Source organism: Felis catus, chromosome A3 (assembly GCF_018350175.1).
Source record: "Felis catus isolate Fca126 chromosome A3, F.catus_Fca126_mat1.0, whole genome shotgun sequence".
Taxonomy (NCBI): domain Eukaryota; kingdom Metazoa; phylum Chordata; class Mammalia; order Carnivora; family Felidae; genus Felis; species Felis catus.
In genome coordinates, this window is record NC_058370.1 from 31,798,348 (window position 1) to 31,819,884 (window position 21,537).

Consider the following 21,537-nt stretch of genomic DNA (forward strand, 5'->3'; position numbering starts at 1 on the left):
GTCATTTATTCTTTGAACGTTTTTTTCAGCCCCACCCTCTTTTTTCCTCTCCTTCTGGGACTCTGATGACATGAATGTTAGATTTTTTTTTTATTTTTTGCTTTAGTCCCACATGCTCCTGAGGCTATCTTCTTTTTTTTTTTTTCTTCAGTCCGTTTTCTCTCTGTTCAGATTGGGTAATCTTTATTCTATATTCCAGTTCTCAGATTCTTCCCTCTGTCCTCTCTATTCTGCTGAGTTTTTAAATTTGTTTATATTCATAGTTCTAAAATGTGTATGCAGTTCTTCTTTGCTAAGAGTATTTTTCATTGGTTTCGGGCATGTTTCTAATTGCTTGTCAAAGCATTTCTGTGATGGGGTACTCTAAAATCATTCACAGATAACTCTAGTGTCTGTCACCTCAGTGCTGACAATCGTCTTTTCTCATGTGGTTTGAGATCTTCCTAGTGCTTGCTATGGTAGGTGGACATTTTTAGCAGTATGTTACAAGACTCTGGACCTTATTTACATCGTGTATTTTAACAGGCCTCTTCTGCCCCTGCACTGTTTCATTACTGCCAGGGAGAAGGTTCCTGTCGGCCCCTGGAGACTGGAAGGGCTGGGAGTTCAGGCTCCACACTAGACCTCATCTGACACCGCCCACTGGGGACAGGGGTGGGGCGGGGAGGGAGGCACCTTGTTACCACAGGAAGGAGATGAAGTCTGGGCTCCCTGTGTAGTTTCCACGAACACTGTAGCCAGAGCTGCCTCATTACCCATGTGGTGGTGAAAACCCCGATTCTCCTGGGTCTCTTTTGCCTCCATCCCGGGAGGGAAGGGGAGGGTGCCTCACGACTGCAGGTGAGGGTGGTGTACAGGTTCCCCTCTAGGCCTTCTCTGGCACTGTCCTGTCAGGGATTGGGGGGGGGGGCAGTTTTAGCCTGGCATGGGTGGAATCTAGGCTCTCCATCTGGCCTTTACTGGTTGCAGGGGGAGGATGGGGCTGCAGTCTTTCCCATGGCATTTGATTGGAATAGAGCCGTTATTGCCTAAAAGATTTGTCTTGCTAGGCTCTCCTTTTCCTGGTTTTGTGGCTGTAGAGAGCAAGCTTTGCTGTTGTTGTCTACACTCGGTGTTCCTCGTTGCCAGCTTCTCCAGTATTCTCTGGGATAGCTGAAGCAAAAAGAAAACCCAGGGAACTCACCACCGTGTTGTTCCTTGAGTCCCAAGGTCCCTAGCCATCTTTCTTCCCTCTGCCTTTCAGTCTTATGTTTGTGTTACATATAATGTTGATGAGGTTTTCAGTTGCACTAGCAGCAGGAATATGGAAAGTCCGTCTCTTCCATTTTTCTGGAAGGAGTCCAATTTTTCATTATATATTAAATCAAAAAATGAAAAAAAAGACCTACAATTTTACCAAAAATAAAATGTACTACATGCACAGAAAAAGGACTAGAAGTATACAGTATACGGAATTACAATAATAGTAGTATTTGGGTCATAGACTTGTGGATAATATCTGTGTTTCTTGTTTACTTCTATTTTCCATTTTAAAATAATGAACATGTATCACTTTGGAAATAATTAAAAAAGAATTGTTTTCCTACCAGTTGATTTCGACTAGTGTCTTCCCTTCATATGAAAACCCCAGGTTATATTCACTTTTGCTATGTGAGTGTGGGTTCCAAACTACCGAAGCCAAACAGTATTTGGATCTATTTGGACGCTTATTTTAGAATGCTTTTTGAAATTCCCAAATGGAGAATCAATGGAGCCAGAGGGCAGAAAGGCTGGTATCTTGGGCAAAGACCCTCCTTGACTGCCACCACCAGCAAATGACACTGGTAAGCGGGCTAGACAGTTCAGATATGAACAACCCTTACCTCTTTGCCTCCCTGTATGAACACAGTGGATACTCTCGAGAGTCAAAGTATATACTTTGCTACCTTATAGTAATAGGCTGTGGTCTGGGGTCAGTTCTAACAGACTTTCTTGTGAGATCTGGCTTATCTTCCAAGCATGACTAGTGCACCAGGAGGAGCTGGGGTACAAAGAATAATTTTTTTCTTAAGAACAAGCACTTCCAATAGATATACTGAACGTATCACTCCCCCAAATTTCCCCAAGCCTTATTTGTAACCTTTCCTCACTCCCCACTTCACCCCCATTCCTCTGAATCACTGATTTGCTTAATTACATTAGTTCTTGTATTCTAGAATTTAAATAAATGGGCTTATGTGGCATGAACTCTTTTGTCTTGATGAAAGCATTCTATTCTATGGATATACCACAATTTTTGCATCCATCCGCTTAATACATAGGTTGTTTCCAGTTTGGGGCTGGTACAGATATGGTGCTATGAACGGTCAAGTCTTCATGTGGACACAGGCTTTCATTTCTTGTGGTGAACAATTAGGAGTAGAATGGCTGACTGGTAAGTGTATGTTAACTTTTAAAGAAACCATGAAAATGGCTTAGACATGCCAGAAGAATATCTAGTCATTGTTCATGCTCATTTTATGGGTCATTTGACATTTTAATGTTCTAGTCCTGACTAGTCCACTGATTAACTGCTACCTGTTTGTGTTTAGCAACTTAAAACAGGAAACCCTTCCTTACTGACAATATGAACTCTGTTCCAATTTTTAAAATATTTTCTTCCTGCTTGTCTTTGGCAGAAAGCAGCCACTTACCATTCTCATCTTCAGACTATTAGTTAACTTTTCTCAGAGACTTCATATATTCAGCTCAGTTCATTTCCTATGGATGTTAACTAAGGGACATTACTATGAAACGATTCCACATGTTATAAAATGTATTAAGTATTTAAATATTACTATATTGCTGGGCCCCTGGCAATCTGAGAAATTTTCAAGAGACTATTATCACCTCTGATTGATGTAGGTGTATTTTGGCTTTTGTTGGTTCTCAGAAATTAAAGTCTCTGAGTCTGTCATGCTACCAAAACAAGAAATTTATTAGGTGAACAAAGTTGTCCATGTACCCTACAAACAAGACATTCCCATGGGCCACCACCACATCTGTAACCAGAGGTCCAGGCTCCAGTCATTGAGGACATACAGCACCTTGGTCTCTCCAATTCATAACGCGCAAGAGTTTCTGACAGCTCCTTAAGAACTAGAACCAGCCATAGAAAAAACTGGCTTCACAAGGTTTCTGAGGCAGAAGCAGAATCAAATCATTTTGGGGGCAGCGGGCTTCTTCACCCTTGGTGCTGGGTAATGAAATAAATTTCCTGTGTGTGTGTGTGGGGGGGTCCTGCTTAGTGGATGAAACAGTACACATATAACACCATGATGGGCATTTAAAAGACAGAAAGCAAGTATATGTGTACCAAGCATTGAGATAAGCCTCTCTGACGTGCCATCAAAGCAACGTCAGAGTGTTCTTTATATCCTGGACTCAGACACACAAGTAACAAGGCAAGCAACTGTGAAATGAACAGCAGTTAGCTACTCAGGGAATTCAGGGCAGGGGAAAGGGCACTGCCCTGTAGGCTATTCAGAATTCAGAAAACACTTCAGGCCTTTGAGGTGGTCATGCAGGAAGGAAGAAGTGAAATAATAAAATAAGGCAAAAGCAAACACCCAGAAGAGAGAACATAAGAGCTTTCTGACAGCGAGGAAAGAAATGTGACAGGAGAGGAGGGCCTGGGCTGAGGATGGCCAGAGAAAAGGCTGGGAGGCAGCAGGGGAAGGAGAGCATCCATGAGGTTGGGTAAAGCCACTCTAGCCACATTGTTTTCACGGCAGCAAGACGACACTTGCCTGGTTAACTGAGATATGACCTACCCGTTGTTCATTTATCCCTACACCAAGTCAGAGTAGAACCTACTCGAATTATTTACTGCTTGTTTAATGCCAAGTACATGGAGTGTCTGACGTGTGTGAGGAAAATGCAGGCTGCTGTACTGCAAAGCATAGTATGTAAAAATTACATTTGAGCACTTACATGCTTGTAGGTGCATATACATGTGTAAGGGTACATGGTCTACCAGTCAAGTTTTCCTGGGTGTTAAAGCAACAAAAACTGCCTCTAATATTAGAAGAAAGGAATTCACTAGAGGGATGTAGGTGATCTCACATAACTGAAGGGAAGGCCTTAGCAGAGGTCAGAAGGGGCAAGCGGGAAGATTCTATGGGCTTCACTGTAGGTACTAGAGTTGCTCTAGAAAGGAAACAGTCTAAGCACTTGTTCTATTCTATGGTTGTTCTGATTAGTAGACAATGATGCAGGACAGGGTCCAGTTGGTCTGCCTTTGTTCATGCACCTAGCCCCTTGGCTAAAGGAGAATGCTTTATTTTACAGGTCCCCAAAGACTGTACCCAACAGAGGAGAGAGAACATCCCCCCAAATACTGCTCTCAGGAAATAGGAGGTGGGTGCTGGGCAGCTAGACACCCATAAACCTCCACCACATACACCACACACATGAACTTTGGTCCCCTCTGGAGAGGAGGAACCTGTATCACAATCCTCTGGGATGGTGGGAATTTTTAGCACTGGATGATGATTTGGTGAGTTTGTGCCAAAACAAAACACAACACCAAACAAATACACAGGAAAAATAGGCAAATCACAAAAAGAGGGAGGAAAAAAGTAGAAAATAAAATAGAAAAAACTCCTTGGACAAGAAATCAAAATGATGCTACCAAGCGACTCTGGGATAGAGTACAAATGTCCCTGCTCTCCTTTTGGGTAGTAATTACCAGGTGCAATCATATACCTGGATTTACACTGAGGTCCCAGAACTCCTAAGGGAGCCAACCACAAGACCAGCAGAGAAGCTGGAAGCGGGAAAGAAACAAGAGCATGAGCTCGTGCACCAAAACTCCAAACCACACCAGAAAACTCAATGCAAATAAAGATAGCCAACAAAATCAGAAAAAGAACTCATTCCAGAAAGGCCTAAAAAGTATAGGGTAAAATGAAATAGGTTGAGAATGTTTAAAGAGATAAGCGGAAGTTACACTTCTACTAAAAAAAAAAAAAAAAAAAAAAAGAACTGCAAATTATTCAATAAAAATGGGAAGTAATGAAATAAAATCAGATGGACATAAAGAATTAATTAGAAATCCTGGAAATGAAAAATATAGTTTAATATTTAAAAATTCAGTAAGAAGTATAAATGAGATACAGTGGAAGCAAACAATTGGAATACAACACTGAGGAAATCAACCATCTCACTCACACACGTGCACACACACACAACCTTTCCACTTACACGTCTGACAGGCATCTTAAGTGTTTTTAGCCAAGGAGCCCTACCTTCAAATCCTACCTTCAAATCACATCTCTATTAGGAGAACCAAAACAGGTCAGAACAGAGTCACTGTGGCTGAAGTGTGGTAGGACTTATCTGTCATTAAATGAGCTAATATCAGGCTAACGCTTAGTTACTTTCCCCTTCTGTTGCCCTCTTCGACAACTGCTTTACAATCTTAAAACATACATTATACCTCAACTAAGTAATAAGCATGAAGACAGAAGCTACTTTATTCTCCTAAGCCCTCAGTCTAGCTAGAAACTAAAACATAAGGTTCACACTTTATACATACTTCCATCATGATAGAAACAATAGCTCCTTGTATAGACTTTTTTTTTCAAAAAGTAAAATTCTTGTTCCCCTTTGATTAAAACAATGGTTTTCCAGGGTGCCTGGGTGGCTCAGTTAGTTAAGTATCTGATTTTGGCTCAGGTCATGATTGCACAGTTCATGGGTTCGAGTCATGTGTCGGGCTCTGTGCTGACAGCTCAGAGCCTGGAGCCTGCTTCGGATTCTGTGTCTCCCTCTCTCACCACTCCCACCCCCAGCTCATGGCTCTCTTCTTCAGAAATAAACATTAAAACATTAAAAGCAACAACAACAGTATTTTTCCAAGGCCAACTCTATTATGTTGTTATAGTATTGAGGGAGGTTCAACCCAAGAAAAGGTACCAAATAAATCTACATTAGGTAAAATTTTGCACACTAAATTTAAGAGTAATTAATGAAAAAAACCAAAAACAAACACTGCTCAATACTAGTAAAGCCTAGTTTAAAAAGTAGATCTTTAGCAATCTAATCAAGGATAACTCACCCCTTCACACCAAAGAAAATATTAAGAAAAAGTGACTGTTTCTTGGAAGACTTCTTGGAAGTATATACAAATACATACATATATATATATATATATATATATATATATATATATATATACATATATACACACATACATACACATACGTATGTTTACATACACTTATGGTATCCAGTATTTAGTATGTATTATAATGTATATAATGTATAATATATACACACTATACAGCTGGATGTACAATTTTTTTTTTAATCCAGGAAAACTAGCTGGTGTGCCCAAAAAATATAAATTTAATAAAAAAAAAAAGTAGAGAGGGGCACCTGGGTGGCTCAGTTAAGCATCCAACTCTTGGTTTCAGCTCAGGTCATGATCTCATGGTTCCTGGAATCAATCAGGCCCCCATCAGGCTCTGCACTGACAGGACAGAGCCTGCTTGGGATTCTCTCTCTCCCTCTCTCTCTGCCCCTCCTCTGCTCATGCTCTCTCGCAAGATAAATATTTTTTTAAAAAGTAAAAAAAAAAAAAAAAAAAAAGAACATTAACAGGTTCTAACTAAAGAAGTAACTGTAAGGGTAGGAATACTTCAAAATATGCACATAGTTTTATAGGAGTACTTATCAAAGTGCCAATGAACAGACTATACTAACATTACATAAACTGTTCTAAAGACAGAAAAACCTGAAAAGCTACTCAACTGACTTTATAAGGCTGTCCTAATGGTCTCCAAAACTAGACAAAAATAGAAGAAAATGAAATCTCATTAATGAATACAGATAATAAATCCTAAACAAATCAGTCAATACCTGTCAAAAGAACATTAATAAGTGTTATACCAATTACTGAAGGATAATTCAACATTAGAAAATATACTAGCATCATTCACTCCATTAATATTAACAGATAAAATAAGAACTATGATTGTTTTCTAATTCCTCAAAAACCCACCGAATAAATTCAGCACCTATTCCTTGGGAGTGGGTAGGGGCTGGGGGGAAGGGATCCTTTAGCTAACCTAGAAGAAAAAGAAATTTCCTTAATTTCATAAGGGTCACCTCTATAACTAGAAACTCCAGCAGCCATCATATTATTTCCCATGACGGTAAAGAAATAAGGACGCCTACAATTGTTATTAGCTACTGAAGTAAGACAAGATAAAGAGAAAGCTGTCATTAAAAAGTAGAAAACGTATTTGATAATATGATCAACTAGAAAACCCCAGTTAAATAACAAAATGTTTTGACTAATCGGATTCAGCAGAGTAGCTACAGATGAGAGCAGTAAACCAAAATTAATTGATTACTGAAGAACATACTTAAGGAAAATAGGAATTAAAAAACAAAGTTATTAAGTTTTTCTAATGTAAGAATAAGCTTTAAAAAGTTTAAAACACCTATGTGAAAAACTAATTTTACTGGAAGATGTAAAAATTTTGAAAAAAATGGAGACACACACTGTGTTCTGGATAGACTTCATACTTGTAAAACATTAAATCCTTCCCACATGTTAATCCAGAAAATCAACCCAACACTGATCAAAATCCCAAGGGGACTTTTCTGGCACTTGATAAGGTAATTCTATGCAATTAAAAGAATATGTGCAAGATTTTTTTTAATTAAAAAGTAACAAATGGGCAATTGACCTATCACATACCATAATATAAACCTCCATGATTTTTCTCTTCCTGGTAACGAGTGATTAGTGTAATACTCCTGGATGTCACTTACTAAGACTCGGATCATTGCGGGAGGTAGAATGGGAAGTTTTAGCGGAAGGAAGGAGGAAGAGTTTTTTGGAGGCACATGACGTGTGAGGTGCCCATTCAACCTTCAACTACAGATGTGCACAGACAGCTGGATGTGTGAATCTGAGCTTACAGGAGTCTGGGCTGCAGACAGACACTTGAAGCCATGGGGTGGAACATTTGCTAGACTTTTAGTTATCTTCTGGTGACATTACATAGTTTGGCTTTGCACGTTTAGTTTCAGAAGTTCACTTATCCTGTCTGCATTTGTTTTCTGAGCAAACAGGTAGATGTATGCTTGGACCAATTTCATACAAGATTAGATAAATTAATCTCTGTACTTCTTTTATTACTCCTGTACTAATACTACTTTCCTCATTATTTTAAAATGCATTTCTCTCATTTCCCTTTAAAATCAGTAAAAAAAAATATCCTCCACACTGTCAGGATGGCTTCTTCATTCTCCCTAAACATACTACAAATACTACCTTGGCCTGAGTTTACAATGATTATGCCCCAAAGTGGCTTCACAACCACCCTGATCTCTACCCCATTCTGCAAGGCCTCGAGAGCTTTCTTTCAACTTAACCTCTTTCTCTCATCTCTAACACATACTTGTACGGTCTTAATCATATGCTCTCTTGCATTTCCAACATTTCGAATCTATTTCTCAAACTATGCAAACCCACTGAGATATTTGAGGAAATTTCCACTCATGAACACCAAAATAATGCAGTGTTCCTCCTGTGTTTACTTTGCTTCCTACCCCAACACCACACAATTCAAACCGAAAATGCAAAGGAGTTGGCTGTAGCCAAATCTAAATGAACAGGACTCTACTGCCAACCTAGAATGCCAAGCCAGTGATAACGTGAAAGACAGAAATGCGGTCCAGCTGTGAAGAGAAAGAGCCAAGGCACAAAAGACAATGACACTCCACCGGGACTAATGAGACAGCCACTCTGCAGGTCACCCAAGTCCTATCCAAGGCCGTGTACCCTGCCCTATCAGGCCACCAGCTGCAGGATTTAGGTGTACTCCCCAGGAAGGGGCAGCCGGGCCTGGGGGGAAACCTGTACCTCATCTTCCACTCAGTCTCATAATTGTCCTCACTTAGCATGAAGTAGAAAATTGGTTTACAATAACCCACCTGTGACCCCAAGCAACTGGGGCAGAGTACACATGCAAACACACATGCACACGCATGCACACGAGCACACACACTCCAGACAACATAGCCAAGCATGCCATACAAAACCGTATGTATACTGTGAAACAATCTGAGTTAGGAAACTAGGATCGTTGCCACCGCCATTTATTTGTCTAGTTCATGACTAAGTATGGAACACTATAGTAGTGCTAGAAATGCAAAGAGGTCCCTGCCCTTAAGGGGCTTACAATCTTAGGGAAATAGAACAGGCACATAGACTGTAAGAAAGCACATGCTAACAAACGCCACGAGAATTCAGAAGGCAGCATAGTTCAAGAACACGGGATTAGGAATCACAAAACCCAGTTCTAGTCCCAACCTGGTAAAAAAGTCAGTTCACTTCTCTGGGTTTACTGGCCCAGCTACAAAACGAAGCAGTGAGATTTAGAGGCTGCACGCATTTGTTTGCATCATAATTCCAATCAGAAGCTGAGCAAAGTTTTATGGAAGAGGCGGTACCTGAGCTGGACACTGAAGGAAGACAGAGAAGGCATTTCAGACAAGGAAAGGGGTACTGAGGTACTGAGGTAGGCCTAAGGGGGGGGGGGGGTTGGGAGGAGAGGAGACACAAGGAACAATGGCAGTGAGGTAATGAGCGGCTGTGGTAGCCCTGAGGCACTACCGACACAGGAATGAACTGTATTCCTCACATTCACATCCAGTCAGTTACAGTACAGAGTTCCAGAGTAGAAAACACCAGAGAACAATGGCGGCATTTTATCAAACATTGCAATTTCCAGAAAATATAAAACGATTTTAACATTATACCTCTACATTGAAAATTGACATCAACAAACTGTTCCCACTGTCAAAATGTAAACCAAAGTTTACATTCTTAGTAAACATAATTAAATCTCTTAATTCAAAAGGACATTTGATACAAATTATTATCCCAATAATTCCAACATTTTTCTACTATGTTCCATGCACTGTGGAAATAAAAAGCCAAGGTCCCTGCCCTTGAGGAGACTGCAGCCTGGTGAGACAAACCACCATGCCTACCTAGAATGCAGGGCATGATCCAGGTATGCACATGGCTATGGAGTAAAAGATGGACTCATCCCTTCTGAACAAGTTTCAGCAAGGACTCAGAGGAGAGGCCGATGGCTCAAGGAGCAAGGAGTCTGGCAGGGAGAAAGTGTCTGTGGGGAGGAGAGGGCTTCCAGGCACAGGGCGCATGGCTACAGACAGGGAATAGCGTAGGAACATGGCGTGGCCAGGGGAATGGTGGGCACAGTGGGTACAGTGTGGCCAGAGCACTGCACAGGGCAATGGCTAGTGGTATGGACGCCTGGACTTAGTCCTAGAAAAGTGGGGGAGCTACTGCTTGCTATGCTTTAATTTTCTACTAACCCTGGTTTATAAGGTCAGGAAGGGATGCAAAGGAAGTGAGCAGTGAGGCTCTTTCTGTGTCATAAGCAGTCCTTGAGAGCTCTTTGCAAATTACATTGTTCAGGAACCGCCCCCCCCCCCCCCCTTTCCCTTTACGATCTTGAGTCTTCAACATGGAGCTGCACTGCCATGGGACTGGAAAGGCACAGGGGAGGAGGGCAAGTGAACAGGACTGAAAACACACACCTACAGCTAACCGAGTTACCATAAGGTAATGGTCACTGTACTGTACACAGGTCTGCAGACAAAATGAATTTCTTCAGGAGTTTTCTAAAACTGCCTAATTCACACCAAAGTCACACCAAAGTGTTGGAAAATCTTTCAGTGTGGGAAAAGTATATAGAACACTTGTAGAAGACTGCATTTCCTAAACTCTTTTCCATTAAATATCAGTGTTACAGCACACCACCATAACATAGGATTTCAAAGCCTATCCTCACATGATTAAGACTGAACCAAAACTGCATTGTTTGGCTTAAAAAATAAAAAGATACACCGTGTAATTCCAAGTCTTAGGTTCTCAGCTAGGGTTCTCAGCTAGTACTAAAATGTGTCAATGCATGACTAAATTGCCTAAGTGAAGAACATGCAGTAAAAGGCAGATGCAAGTAGGGCATTACTTTAGGGCAGGAGTCCAATGTCTCATAGTAAGAGAACCAAGTCTATAAAAGTAATACCTTCCTGAAATTTTGTTTTAAAAGGAGGAAAATAAATCTGTGTATTTTATTCAACATTCATTCTTAAGTTACAGTTAATGCCAAAACAATCAGCTTCTAAGGAAAGAAACCTTAGTATAATCCTAAATACATGCATATACATTTAGAAGGATCGTCTACATTTCCTAAATAAGTTACATGCCTGATATACATTAACCAATAAAAAATACCAATGTGAGAATTCAGGACATTTATTTCTCTGCATGGAGATTTAACTGCTGTACAACACACACACGCACACACAACAAACCCACAGAGCAACGGTGTGTAATAGGTAGTGAGAGACACTTAAAATAAGCATATTTAAAATGCCTACAAACAGGTTTTTTCTTTTTTTTTTTTTTAGGCAACAAAATATTTTCAGTCCTTGACACCTTCTCACACTCACCTAGCACCACAGATGCAAGGACTTACAGTAAACATGTACAATCTCATGCTTAAAACCTAAAGCATGCATGGAATAGAATTTACACATTATGGCCTACTCTATTAAGTATGCACTACATACTTCTAATATTTTATACATTAAATTACCCTGCAGCATTTTGAAACTTTAACATTTATGCAAAACAACTTTTGAAAGACTTATGAGACAAGTTTTCAAGGATCACCTCCAGGCTGTTTACACAGGCATTGGTTTGGTTAAGTGGGAGAATGGCAGCAGCCTCAAGGTTCATACTGAATGAAAATGGTGTGTGTGCATGTCAATCCTGTAAAAAATACATATATACATAGATGGCACAAAGATTTGTGCAGTTGGAATCACCAGTGCAAATGCATGCATTTGAGGTACTTATTTTTTCCATGGTCAGGTATAATTATGCATAGTCATGTTCCTCAAGTGCTAAATATTTCAGACCTGATCAAATGAAAGTTGTAAGAACTGTAAATATATTTATATAGTTAATTTCCAAGCACTATGGTTTTAATGGACGTTTAACATTATATGTTTACATATTTAGTTTAAAATGTTTGCCAACCAATAAATTTTCTCATTGTAAAGAGACTGACTGGTAATTATACCTGGCCAAATGATTTAAATAGCATACTTGAAATCCTAGCAAGAATTGTAGTGAAATAGTAAAATACTTCATTATTGCTTCATTGGACTGAGAAACCTAGAAGGCATAGATAAACAATGCTCAGTGATGAAAAGTGAATCCCCACAACAGTGGTGCGTGCCCCAAAAGGGCCTCTGCCCAGTAAAAACTAAGCACTCCCCACGTTATCAATGCCGTTGGCATCCACATGGATATCAGGCTCCCCGCACAAAGATGAGGGAACAAAGCGGCTAACAGTGGGACACAAACAGCTCTTAAGCTCTGGCAATTCTTGCTTCAGGCGTTCCAACTGCTCCACTTGGAATATATTTGGCTGTTCAGGCATCCAATCATATATCCTATGATGAAACAAACAACAAACACATAAAATAGTGTAATTTCATGGTTCCCTTAAGACCTGACTTAACCTTTTCAGGAGAATTTGATTACAGAACGCCTGGAACATTCGTAGTACAGGAGCACACCCTCCCCCAACTTTTTACAAGATGGAAGTTATCAGCTCTGTTTAAAAATACTTCTCCATCTTTCTAATAATGCGGAATAACAGCATTTCTTTTTGGGCCCGTGATGAAAAAGCCTGATTATAAAGCAACTGAAACAGAAAATGAAATAAGTCTGTAGTTTACTGAGTGACTGATTCTTCAGGTATCTTCTCTCCAAGTGAATCAATCGACAAGGCCTTATTTTATGACGGGAAGCTAGAAAGAGGCAGAGCTGGAATCCACACCCAGTTGTGACTTCAAAGCACTGAAGATGTGCACTGAGAACTGTTCTGAAGTTGTGTGGCACAGGCACACGCACTCACAGTTGAGAGCCCAGAAAAAGCCCATGTGACAATGCCAGCACTGCACTGCCCATCAGCAGAGAGAGGACAGCCTCTCAGGCCTAAACGTGAGGGCCGGGCAGCTCACGTGAGGTGCGATGACAGAGGTCGCTGTGATATCAGAGCAGGAAACAATTTCCAAGAAAATGAGAAGTGACCTCTGGGTCAAGACAGAAGACTGAACTGAAGCACCATCTACGTTTACTTTCCCTGTATATCCCATTAAAAAGAAAATAAAGGGATTAAAAAAGAATCCATGCATACAGGGAAAAACAGAAACAAAGAGACACAGTAACACAGTTTTGGGAGCTGGGAAACAGATGCGTAAGTAATAACAAAGTATTTTAGTTAGCCGAGCGGAAAAGGCCATATCACCAAATCACAAGCCAGTAGTGGAAACCATGAGAAGGCAGAGTTAAAAGCAGCACCCGTTTCCCCTTAGAACTAGGGGGAGGGGAGACTAAAACAGGGCAGATGAGGTGAGGGCCTGAGCAGCAGTGAGCATCTCCCTTCCTCCTAACTTCCTGCCATGGAGGCTGCCCCACACCCCTGAGGTTGGTATTTCAAGAATTTAACAGGAAATGTCTTGGAATGGAGGACAAGACAACCAGGTAAGGGTTTGGGCATTTTACAAAAGCCACCAGCACCAGGAGACAGTCCACACATATCACACATGCAAAATTCAGAGACATGCCTTCCCTTCCCCAGATCTCGTCCCTTACCTGATTCCCAAGAACCCTGGGAGCCAGATCTGGATCCTCTAGGTAGTTTATATAGATTCTTCTGTGAGGAATCTGGTCAGTCAAAAAGTAAAGTTCTGAATCTACTGACATCAGAAGTATGACCAAACAGGCCACTCACATCATCCCACAGTGAAATCCAAGTGAACACGCCCCATGCACACAGAGCCTCCAACAAGCTTTTTAGATCCCTATTTCTTATCACGAGAAGCAGTCAAGGGTTTCTAAGCAACTTGAGGAAAGCTTCTAACATGTAAGATAATGAGCCAAAGAGAAGAAAATTCCAAACACACACACACACACACACACACACACACACACACAAAGTCCTTGATGCCTTCCTAGAAATAGTTCATTAAGCCCAAACAGAATGTTATATATAGAGAAAAAAAAGCGCATTCAGAGAATAAAGACAGTTCTTAGAAATTAAAGACACAAAAAAGTCAAGAGAATGGGTGGATGATAAGGTTGGCAAAATCTTTCAAAGTGGAGCAAAAAGACAAAGATAGAAAATAGAAGAAAAAATAAGAATTAGAAGCCTGGTCCAAGAGTGTGTCATATGTAAACTAAAGGATTTCTTTTATAAAGGGGGGGAAAAAAAAACCCAGAAAAATGGGAGACAAAAATCAAAGAATAATTTACAAAATTTTCGGCATCTTCAAGGACACGCATCAACAGATTAAATGGGCTGCCATGTGCCCACCACAAGGGATGAAACCAGACCCACAACAAGACCCATCTCTATGAAATTTTACCACACTGGTGACAAAAAGAAGACTCTCCAAGCTTCCAGACAGGAAACAAAGAAACCACTCGTGCAGAAACAAGATTCAACATGGTTTCACACTCCTCAACAGTAACACTGAAAACTGTGAAGCTGACGGAGAAATGCTTTTAAAATTCTGAAAGAAAATGGTTTCTAACATGAAAATTTATGCCCAGCCACAATACTTCCAAGCATGCAAGACCACATATTTACTTTCCATGTCTTCCTTTCTTAAGAAGTTACTGAAGGGTGTGTTCCATAAAAATAACCATAAAGCAAAAAATATCTGGACCACAGGAAATGGAAGCTCAGACACAGGAAGGGTCAGGGAGCAGTCTTCACTCAGGATGACAGGAAGCAAAAGCAAAAGTTTTGCAAAAGCAAACTTGGCAATTACCTAAATGTTCTCAAGTAGAATAAACAGTGGTAGAGACATAGCCATGAATACTACACAGTCACGAAGATGAATAAATTATAATTACATACAATAAACAGACTGACTTTAAGAACATTATAACAAGTGGGAAAAAAGTACAAATAAAGTCTAAAGCCATGAGAAACTAAATGATACTATTTAGTGATCGAAATAAGAATTTAAAATTTTTAAAAAGAGAATAATAATTTGATAACGTTGCATCTGAGAGAGGAGATAAGGGAACTGAATTAGGGAGAGGCAAACGGCAGACTTCAAATCTAATGCTAATATTCTTTAACATGCGTGTCTGTTACTGAATTTATATTTTCATTTTTTAACCATTTGAGCAGGTACAGTAATTATTTTATAAAAATAGGAACATTGCCTAATTACTCTATTTGGCAAGAATTTGCCCCATACCAAAATGAGAAACAACCAGTTGAGAAAGGTAAATTAAAGGTCATCTTATCACAAATGCAAAAACTCCAAATATCACCAAATCGAACACAGCTCTTTATATGCCATAACGTGCTGCAAAAACATGATTAAATGTAAAATCTACGGTGTGTTAACACCTTTGTAAAAGGAGACTAAATCGGTTTTTGACCCACTAAAACACCTCATCTTATCAATAATTCCCCCAATGTAAAATAAATCAAAGGCTCCCAAATCACTAATCGTTCAAAAACTTCTCCACAATGTCTAAATTTGATGATTAAAAAAAAAAAAATAGTAACATAAGCACATTACATACCGGAACAAAATAGTTTAAAAAACATCAGGGCACAGGAACTCAGCTAAAAACAATGAAAGGGATAACAGGCACAGGGGACTGCTGGTTTTCACTGTAAATCTTGTATACACATACAAAACACACATACATACTTATGTATGTAGTTCTCAGATTAAAGTGTTAAAAAAAAAAAAAAAGTTCAAGGGTAAACACCAACTCTAACAGATCCTAGCAGGAGCCCCACCCTGAGCTATCTCCTCAATGTCTTCAACATAGTTCTGCCCTGAGTCATGCTATTGCTTCTGCCTGAAACTCAAATCCTGTCAAAGCAAACTTAGCCACTCCCAAAAACCAACTCAACACTTCCTCTTTGAAAGCATTCTTATTGGGGCACCTGGGTGGCTCAGTCGGTTAAGCGGCTTGATTTCAGCTCAGGTGGTGATCTCACAGTTCATGAGTTCGAGCCCCAACAGAGAGTCTGTTTTGGATTCTCTCACTCTCTCAAAATAAATGAATAAACTTTAAAAAAGGTACTCTTATTGATCCTTAGCCAGGAAGAACTCTCTTTCTTGGGGGCTTTTTATCACAAAGTATATTCCTGTTCTCCATTACATGTCACAATTTGGCTCTAAGTAAGGCCCTTCAGATGAAGGGAAGTTATTATATACGGTATGTCTCACAATACATTTCCTTGCCTGAAAATATTTGCAATCATCCCTTCCTTCTCCTCAAAGAAAGAAATATTCTCCAAAATTTTGCTAAAGCCAGCACTTCTTTCAAATGATTAATGTAAACATTTTATCTTCCTTTAATTAGTTGGAAATGTCTCATATAAGTGATGTAAAATTTTTATCTTCATTGAACTAGTTGGAAAGGTCTACTATAAGGGATACAACTATACAAGACAAATGGTAAAGTGAACTAAAATCAAGGAAAGTATTTTTTTTTAACGTTTATTTATTTTTGAGAGACAGCATGAGCAGGGGAGTGGCAGAGAGAGAGAGAGGGAGATACAGAATCTGAAGCCGGCTCCAGGCTCTGAGCTGTCAGCACAGAGCCCAACGTGGGGCTGGTGATCATGACCTGAGCTGAAGTCGGACACTTAATCGACTGAGCCATCCAGGCGCCCCAAGGAAAGTATTTTTTAAAACAAGCCTGGTAAGAATTTCATCACTTACTCTTTGTACGATGTTGCTCAAGTATTAGTAAGATTGCCCACCCCTCAGTGGACTGACATCCCTTCTAACCCCAAATTTCTTTATATTAAGCAATCTTTTCATCTATCAGATTGGTGGCTCTCAAACTTACATCAGAAACACCTAGGGAGCTTAAAAAAAAGAAAAAAAAAGTTGAACAAATACTTGAACCCCTACTGTGTATCACACATTATTCTAATTTTTAGAGATAGAATAGTGAACAAAACAGGCAAAGAGCCTGTCCTCACGGAGCTTGTTTGTGTGGGTGTGTTGGGGTGGGGGAGGGGGGAAAAGAGATGGAATCCGCTCACACGGGGCCTTGGAAGGGCCTGTGATTTTACTCTAGGTGACACAGAAAACTGTGCAAGTTATAAGCAGTCATAGGATCTGACTTTAATTAGAACAGGCTCCCTCTGGCTGCTGTGCTAAGAACAGATAGCAGGGAGGCATGAGTAAAGGCAGTGGCCAGTGAGCAGACAACTTCAATAATCCACGTGAGAAATGAGGTGTCCTTCTCAGTGGAGACTGACTATATAGCAAGTGTGGCGACTGGATACATTCAGGGTAGATTTTGAAGACAGAATCTACATGATTCTGTCTGACTGGTTTTGGGGTATGAGTTTAAGTACAGTCACGAAAGACTCCAACGATTTGGCCTGAGAAACTGGAAAGACAGAGTTGTCATACTGAAATCAGGAAGTCTACAGAAAGAACAGGTGTTGCTAGCTGGATACAAAAGTTTAAGCAGTTAGGGGAAACGTCTGAGATGTAAAGGTTGGAGACATAAAACTTAAGAATAAAGGTATGAAAAGCCACAGAACTGGATGAGACCCCCAAGAAAGTTGGTGGAGAGAGAGAAGCATCTGGGGGAGAGAGCCCCCCAACCAAGACAAGAGTACATCTGGTATGGAGCCCAGTGATCTGAATGTTTAACAAGCTTCCCAAGTGGTTGTGCCATACTCCAAAGTTTGAAAAACTCTACAAATAAATGTTAAACCTCAGGCTGAACTACAGAATTTTAACCAAGTTTAATATTATTTTTTAATTTTATAACTATTTTTTTCCTAACAATACATGAAAACTTTTCATGAAAGACAAATACCTATCATAAATTAGACCATTAACTCCAAACTCCTTCAATTTCTTTCTGTTTTCGGGATCATTGGTATCATCACCCCAGCAGAATATGACTAGTCCCTTAGCTTTTGCCTCTTGAATATAGGATGGGTTTCTGAGCAGGTCTTCAGTATGTGCATTTATTCCCTAAAAGAAGAAAAATAATTTACTCATGAGAAAGTAACTTATTAACTGCAAATACTAATTGGTCGTACTCTACATCAGTGTTCTCCAAAGTAGAATGCACAGGGAAAAAACTGTTAGGACTTTTTCTTACAATTACAATTTATTTATCAAAGAAGTCTACAGTCTAGCCATTTGAGATGATTCATAAAATCCACTCAGAAAACTAAACTACAAGAACTTACTTAACCTAGGCCTGGAAGAAAATACTTTAATGTTCATTTAACTGCTTTTTATTTTGAGATCTAATATCCTCATTTTTAAGTAGAGCTATCAGCTTGCTACACATGGGTCAAAACTAACCAATCAGATGTGTAAAATAACACAAAAACTTATTCACTACTGCTCTAAGACATTTCATAAAAAATTAAAATCTAAAAAGTTCAAATGTAACTTACCAGTAGGTTTTCAAACTGTGCAAAGCTCATTGCAATGGGGGTTGTCCTAGATCTGAGGTCCATGAGTTCAGGGTAAATATCTGATTTTCCTTGAGTCAAAAATAATATGGGGTATTTGTTCTGCTTTTGCCGAACCCTAAAGAAGACAATAAGAAAGTACTTTTCATCAGGGAGATAATTCTTATATATCATTTTAGAATTTTAGGAAACTGCGACTATATAAAGAAACCGCCCCTGCCCCCCCACCAAAAGAGCATAATCCCATTACTGAGCTATAATCACCATTAACATGTATTGCATCTTTCAATCAATAAAAGAAAACTTTTTAATTATTCTACAAAAAAGCTAAAATATTTTCAGAAATGGCCAACAAGAAAGCCCTCGAGGGTTTATATTTGGTAAGGAGGATGTTACCTGCCTATAAAATGAACACAGAGTGTGAGGTACTAGGACCCTTGGGTGTGAGGTTTGCTGGAGTAGAGGGTAGTTCTGAAGAGGTGTGAGAATATATAGAACCTAACTGAGAGGACAAGTCAAGGGTGAAGTCTGGGCAACTTCCCCACCTCCAATCACCTCTGTCCCTAAATCCCAGCTACGGTTTAAGAGTCTAGGTGAAAACAATTTAATATTACTCACATAGTGCAAATATCTGCATCGAATGAAGAAAACACTATTCTCCTCTTCCCAGAATTTTCTAAGACAGTTTTTAAAATTATGTCCAAAAACAGATTCATGTCAAAATACGTTGATAAGTTACCATCCCACATTCCATCCTATATGGAAAAAATAAACAGAAAAACAAAGGCCATTAAATATCCTAGGATCACAGTGCCAAAAAAAAAAAAAAAAATCTTGGGAACATCTAACCCAACTCTTATTTTACATGGGGAAAGCTAAGGCTTGAAAAGATTGAGTGATTTGCCCAAGACCACACAGCTGCTTAGTGATGGTGCAGCTGTCATATTTCAGGTAGAGACACTTATATGCAAAGTGATTATATCATCAATAAACTTTTGCTTTAATAAGTTTAACAGAATAAAAACCAGAACTCTGGAAATCTGCACCTTACTAACTTTAAAATATTTTTATATAATCTTCATGAACTGTAAGACAAAAGGACTCTACTTCACTTGCTAACTCATTACAAAAAGTCCAGGTAATTATGAATTACTAGTTAAAAATCTCATTCTTTGGCTCTAAGGCATATCAAGTACCCTCAACATGTAATAAAAATAGTCTCTAAATATAGCTAAGATACCAAGAGTCCTGTTGATATTCAAATATTAGGCATTTTATATATTAGTCATTAAAATAACCCTAAGATGGGTGATGGGTATTGAGGAGGGCACCTTTTGGGATGAGCACTGGGTGTTGTATGGAAACCAATTTGACAATAAATTTCATATATTGAAAAAAAAATGATAATAAAATAACCCTAAGAGCTCAGAAAACTAAAAATCACTTATTAAGAAAAATCACTGTTAACCAGGACCAGCTTATCATAAACAGCTACTTAGAAGGCATGATTTAAGGGCAGTTGTAGATTATTCTGATCAAAACAAATTCTAGGATAATGCTCTGATTGCCCAATCATACCTGAATTAACCGCTTTCAGTGCCCTCCCCACCCCAACCCTCTTACCATACATCCCAACCATTTACACACATCTCCATCTGATATATTCAATAGTGAATTATTTTCCTCAACTACACTATTCCAAGAAGGCAAGTTTTATTCTGTTTTGCTCAGTACTTGAACCCAGCACCAACAAAATGCTCACCCATAGCAGCTTTTCAATATATAACTGTGGAACAACAGCAAAAAGTCTAAATCTGTGACTGATCTAAAACACACCTGCAGAAAATTTCTTTTCTTGATTAACTATTACTAGCTACTATTGCCACTTAACAGAAAACTGCTTAGGAAATTACTGAAAATATATGTTTAAATGGAGGATAAGAAAACAAAAACTCATCAGTTATATAAAGTTCTTAGTTTCCACTGTTCGTTTTATAAGTATGTCCAGAAACCACCATATTAATATCCACATGGGACATGTTTAAACTGAAATTTATACTACAATACATTCATCACTCCTTTCAAGTACTCACATATAAGGATAAAGTATGCTTTTATTAAAAAGGTCCAACAAGCACTGTGCTTGCCGAAAGAAGCCAGAGTAAGATTTCAGTCTTACCTTTCCACTAAAACAAGGAGAGAGGAACAAATGCATTTGAAGAAATGGGGAGAAAGAGGAAGAAGAATGTGTTACGTCAAGGATTACTTACCCTTTGTTGGCAGATCCATTTTATTTCTATGTTAAACCCTACATCTTCTGGCAAAGACTCTAAAACCTAGAGTTTTGTTTGTTGGAGGTGAATTTTGTTTTGTTTTTGGTGAGATGAATGGTAGAATAAGAGAAGAAAAAAAGGAAAACAGAATTACTACAAAAAGCAACCGATAGTAAAACATATCACTAAGTAAGGATAAAATGTTTTGTGCCTTCGGCATAAACCACTATCTTTTCCCATACCCCGAATTACAACATGGTTGGTGATTAAGCTAAACAAGAGATTAAGCAGCAAAAGCAGTGGTCTATGGCAAGATCTGGGAGGGCAGATACACTACCACTACAAAAGACACATCCTTAACCTAAAGTCCTTTCGCCATCAGGGATCTTGGGTCTGCCCTAACCAGCTGCATGACAAGTACCTTAAACAGTTTGTAAACAATTTCATGTGTGGCTGTTTGACCTTCTTCTCTGGTATCTTTAGCCTTATTTTATTTAATGTACCTATCACATTGTTACCGAGCTAATACAAAATTAGAAAAATAAGGAAAATACTGTATATTCGTGTTAAGACTCCTAAACATCAAAGTTTCTCCTTTAAATTAGGATTGTATTTATTAGCCTTTTTCGGTTTTAAAACATCTGTGATTAAATTACAGCGATGGTGACAGAGTTGAA

The 21,537-nt window shown here is 39.1% G+C and overlaps 1 protein-coding gene across 2 annotated transcripts in view; it reads right to left on the bottom strand.

The window, feature by feature from the left end:
• Window positions 1-9,119: 9,119 nt before the first annotated feature.
• GPCPD1 (glycerophosphocholine phosphodiesterase 1) overlaps window positions 9,120-21,537 on the bottom strand; it is a 50,285-nt gene continuing 37,867 nt past the window's right edge. The window contains exons 16-21 of one of the 2 annotated variants that reach the window (XM_045053849.1): window positions 20,858-20,923; window positions 19,206-19,342; window positions 18,570-18,705; window positions 17,975-18,135; window positions 13,745-13,816; window positions 12,512-12,537 (exon numbers count right to left, since the gene is read on the bottom strand). In XM_045053849.1, the coding sequence (XP_044909784.1) occupies window positions 13,792-13,816; window positions 17,975-18,135; window positions 18,570-18,705; window positions 19,206-19,342; window positions 20,858-20,923 (525 nt within the window). In that variant the 3' untranslated portion in view covers window positions 12,512-12,537; window positions 13,745-13,791. Of the gene's footprint in view, window positions 12,538-13,744; window positions 13,817-17,974; window positions 18,136-18,569; window positions 18,706-19,205; window positions 19,343-20,857; window positions 20,924-21,537 lie in introns of both variants that reach the window. The other variant, XM_023251441.2, reaches the window with a different exon arrangement.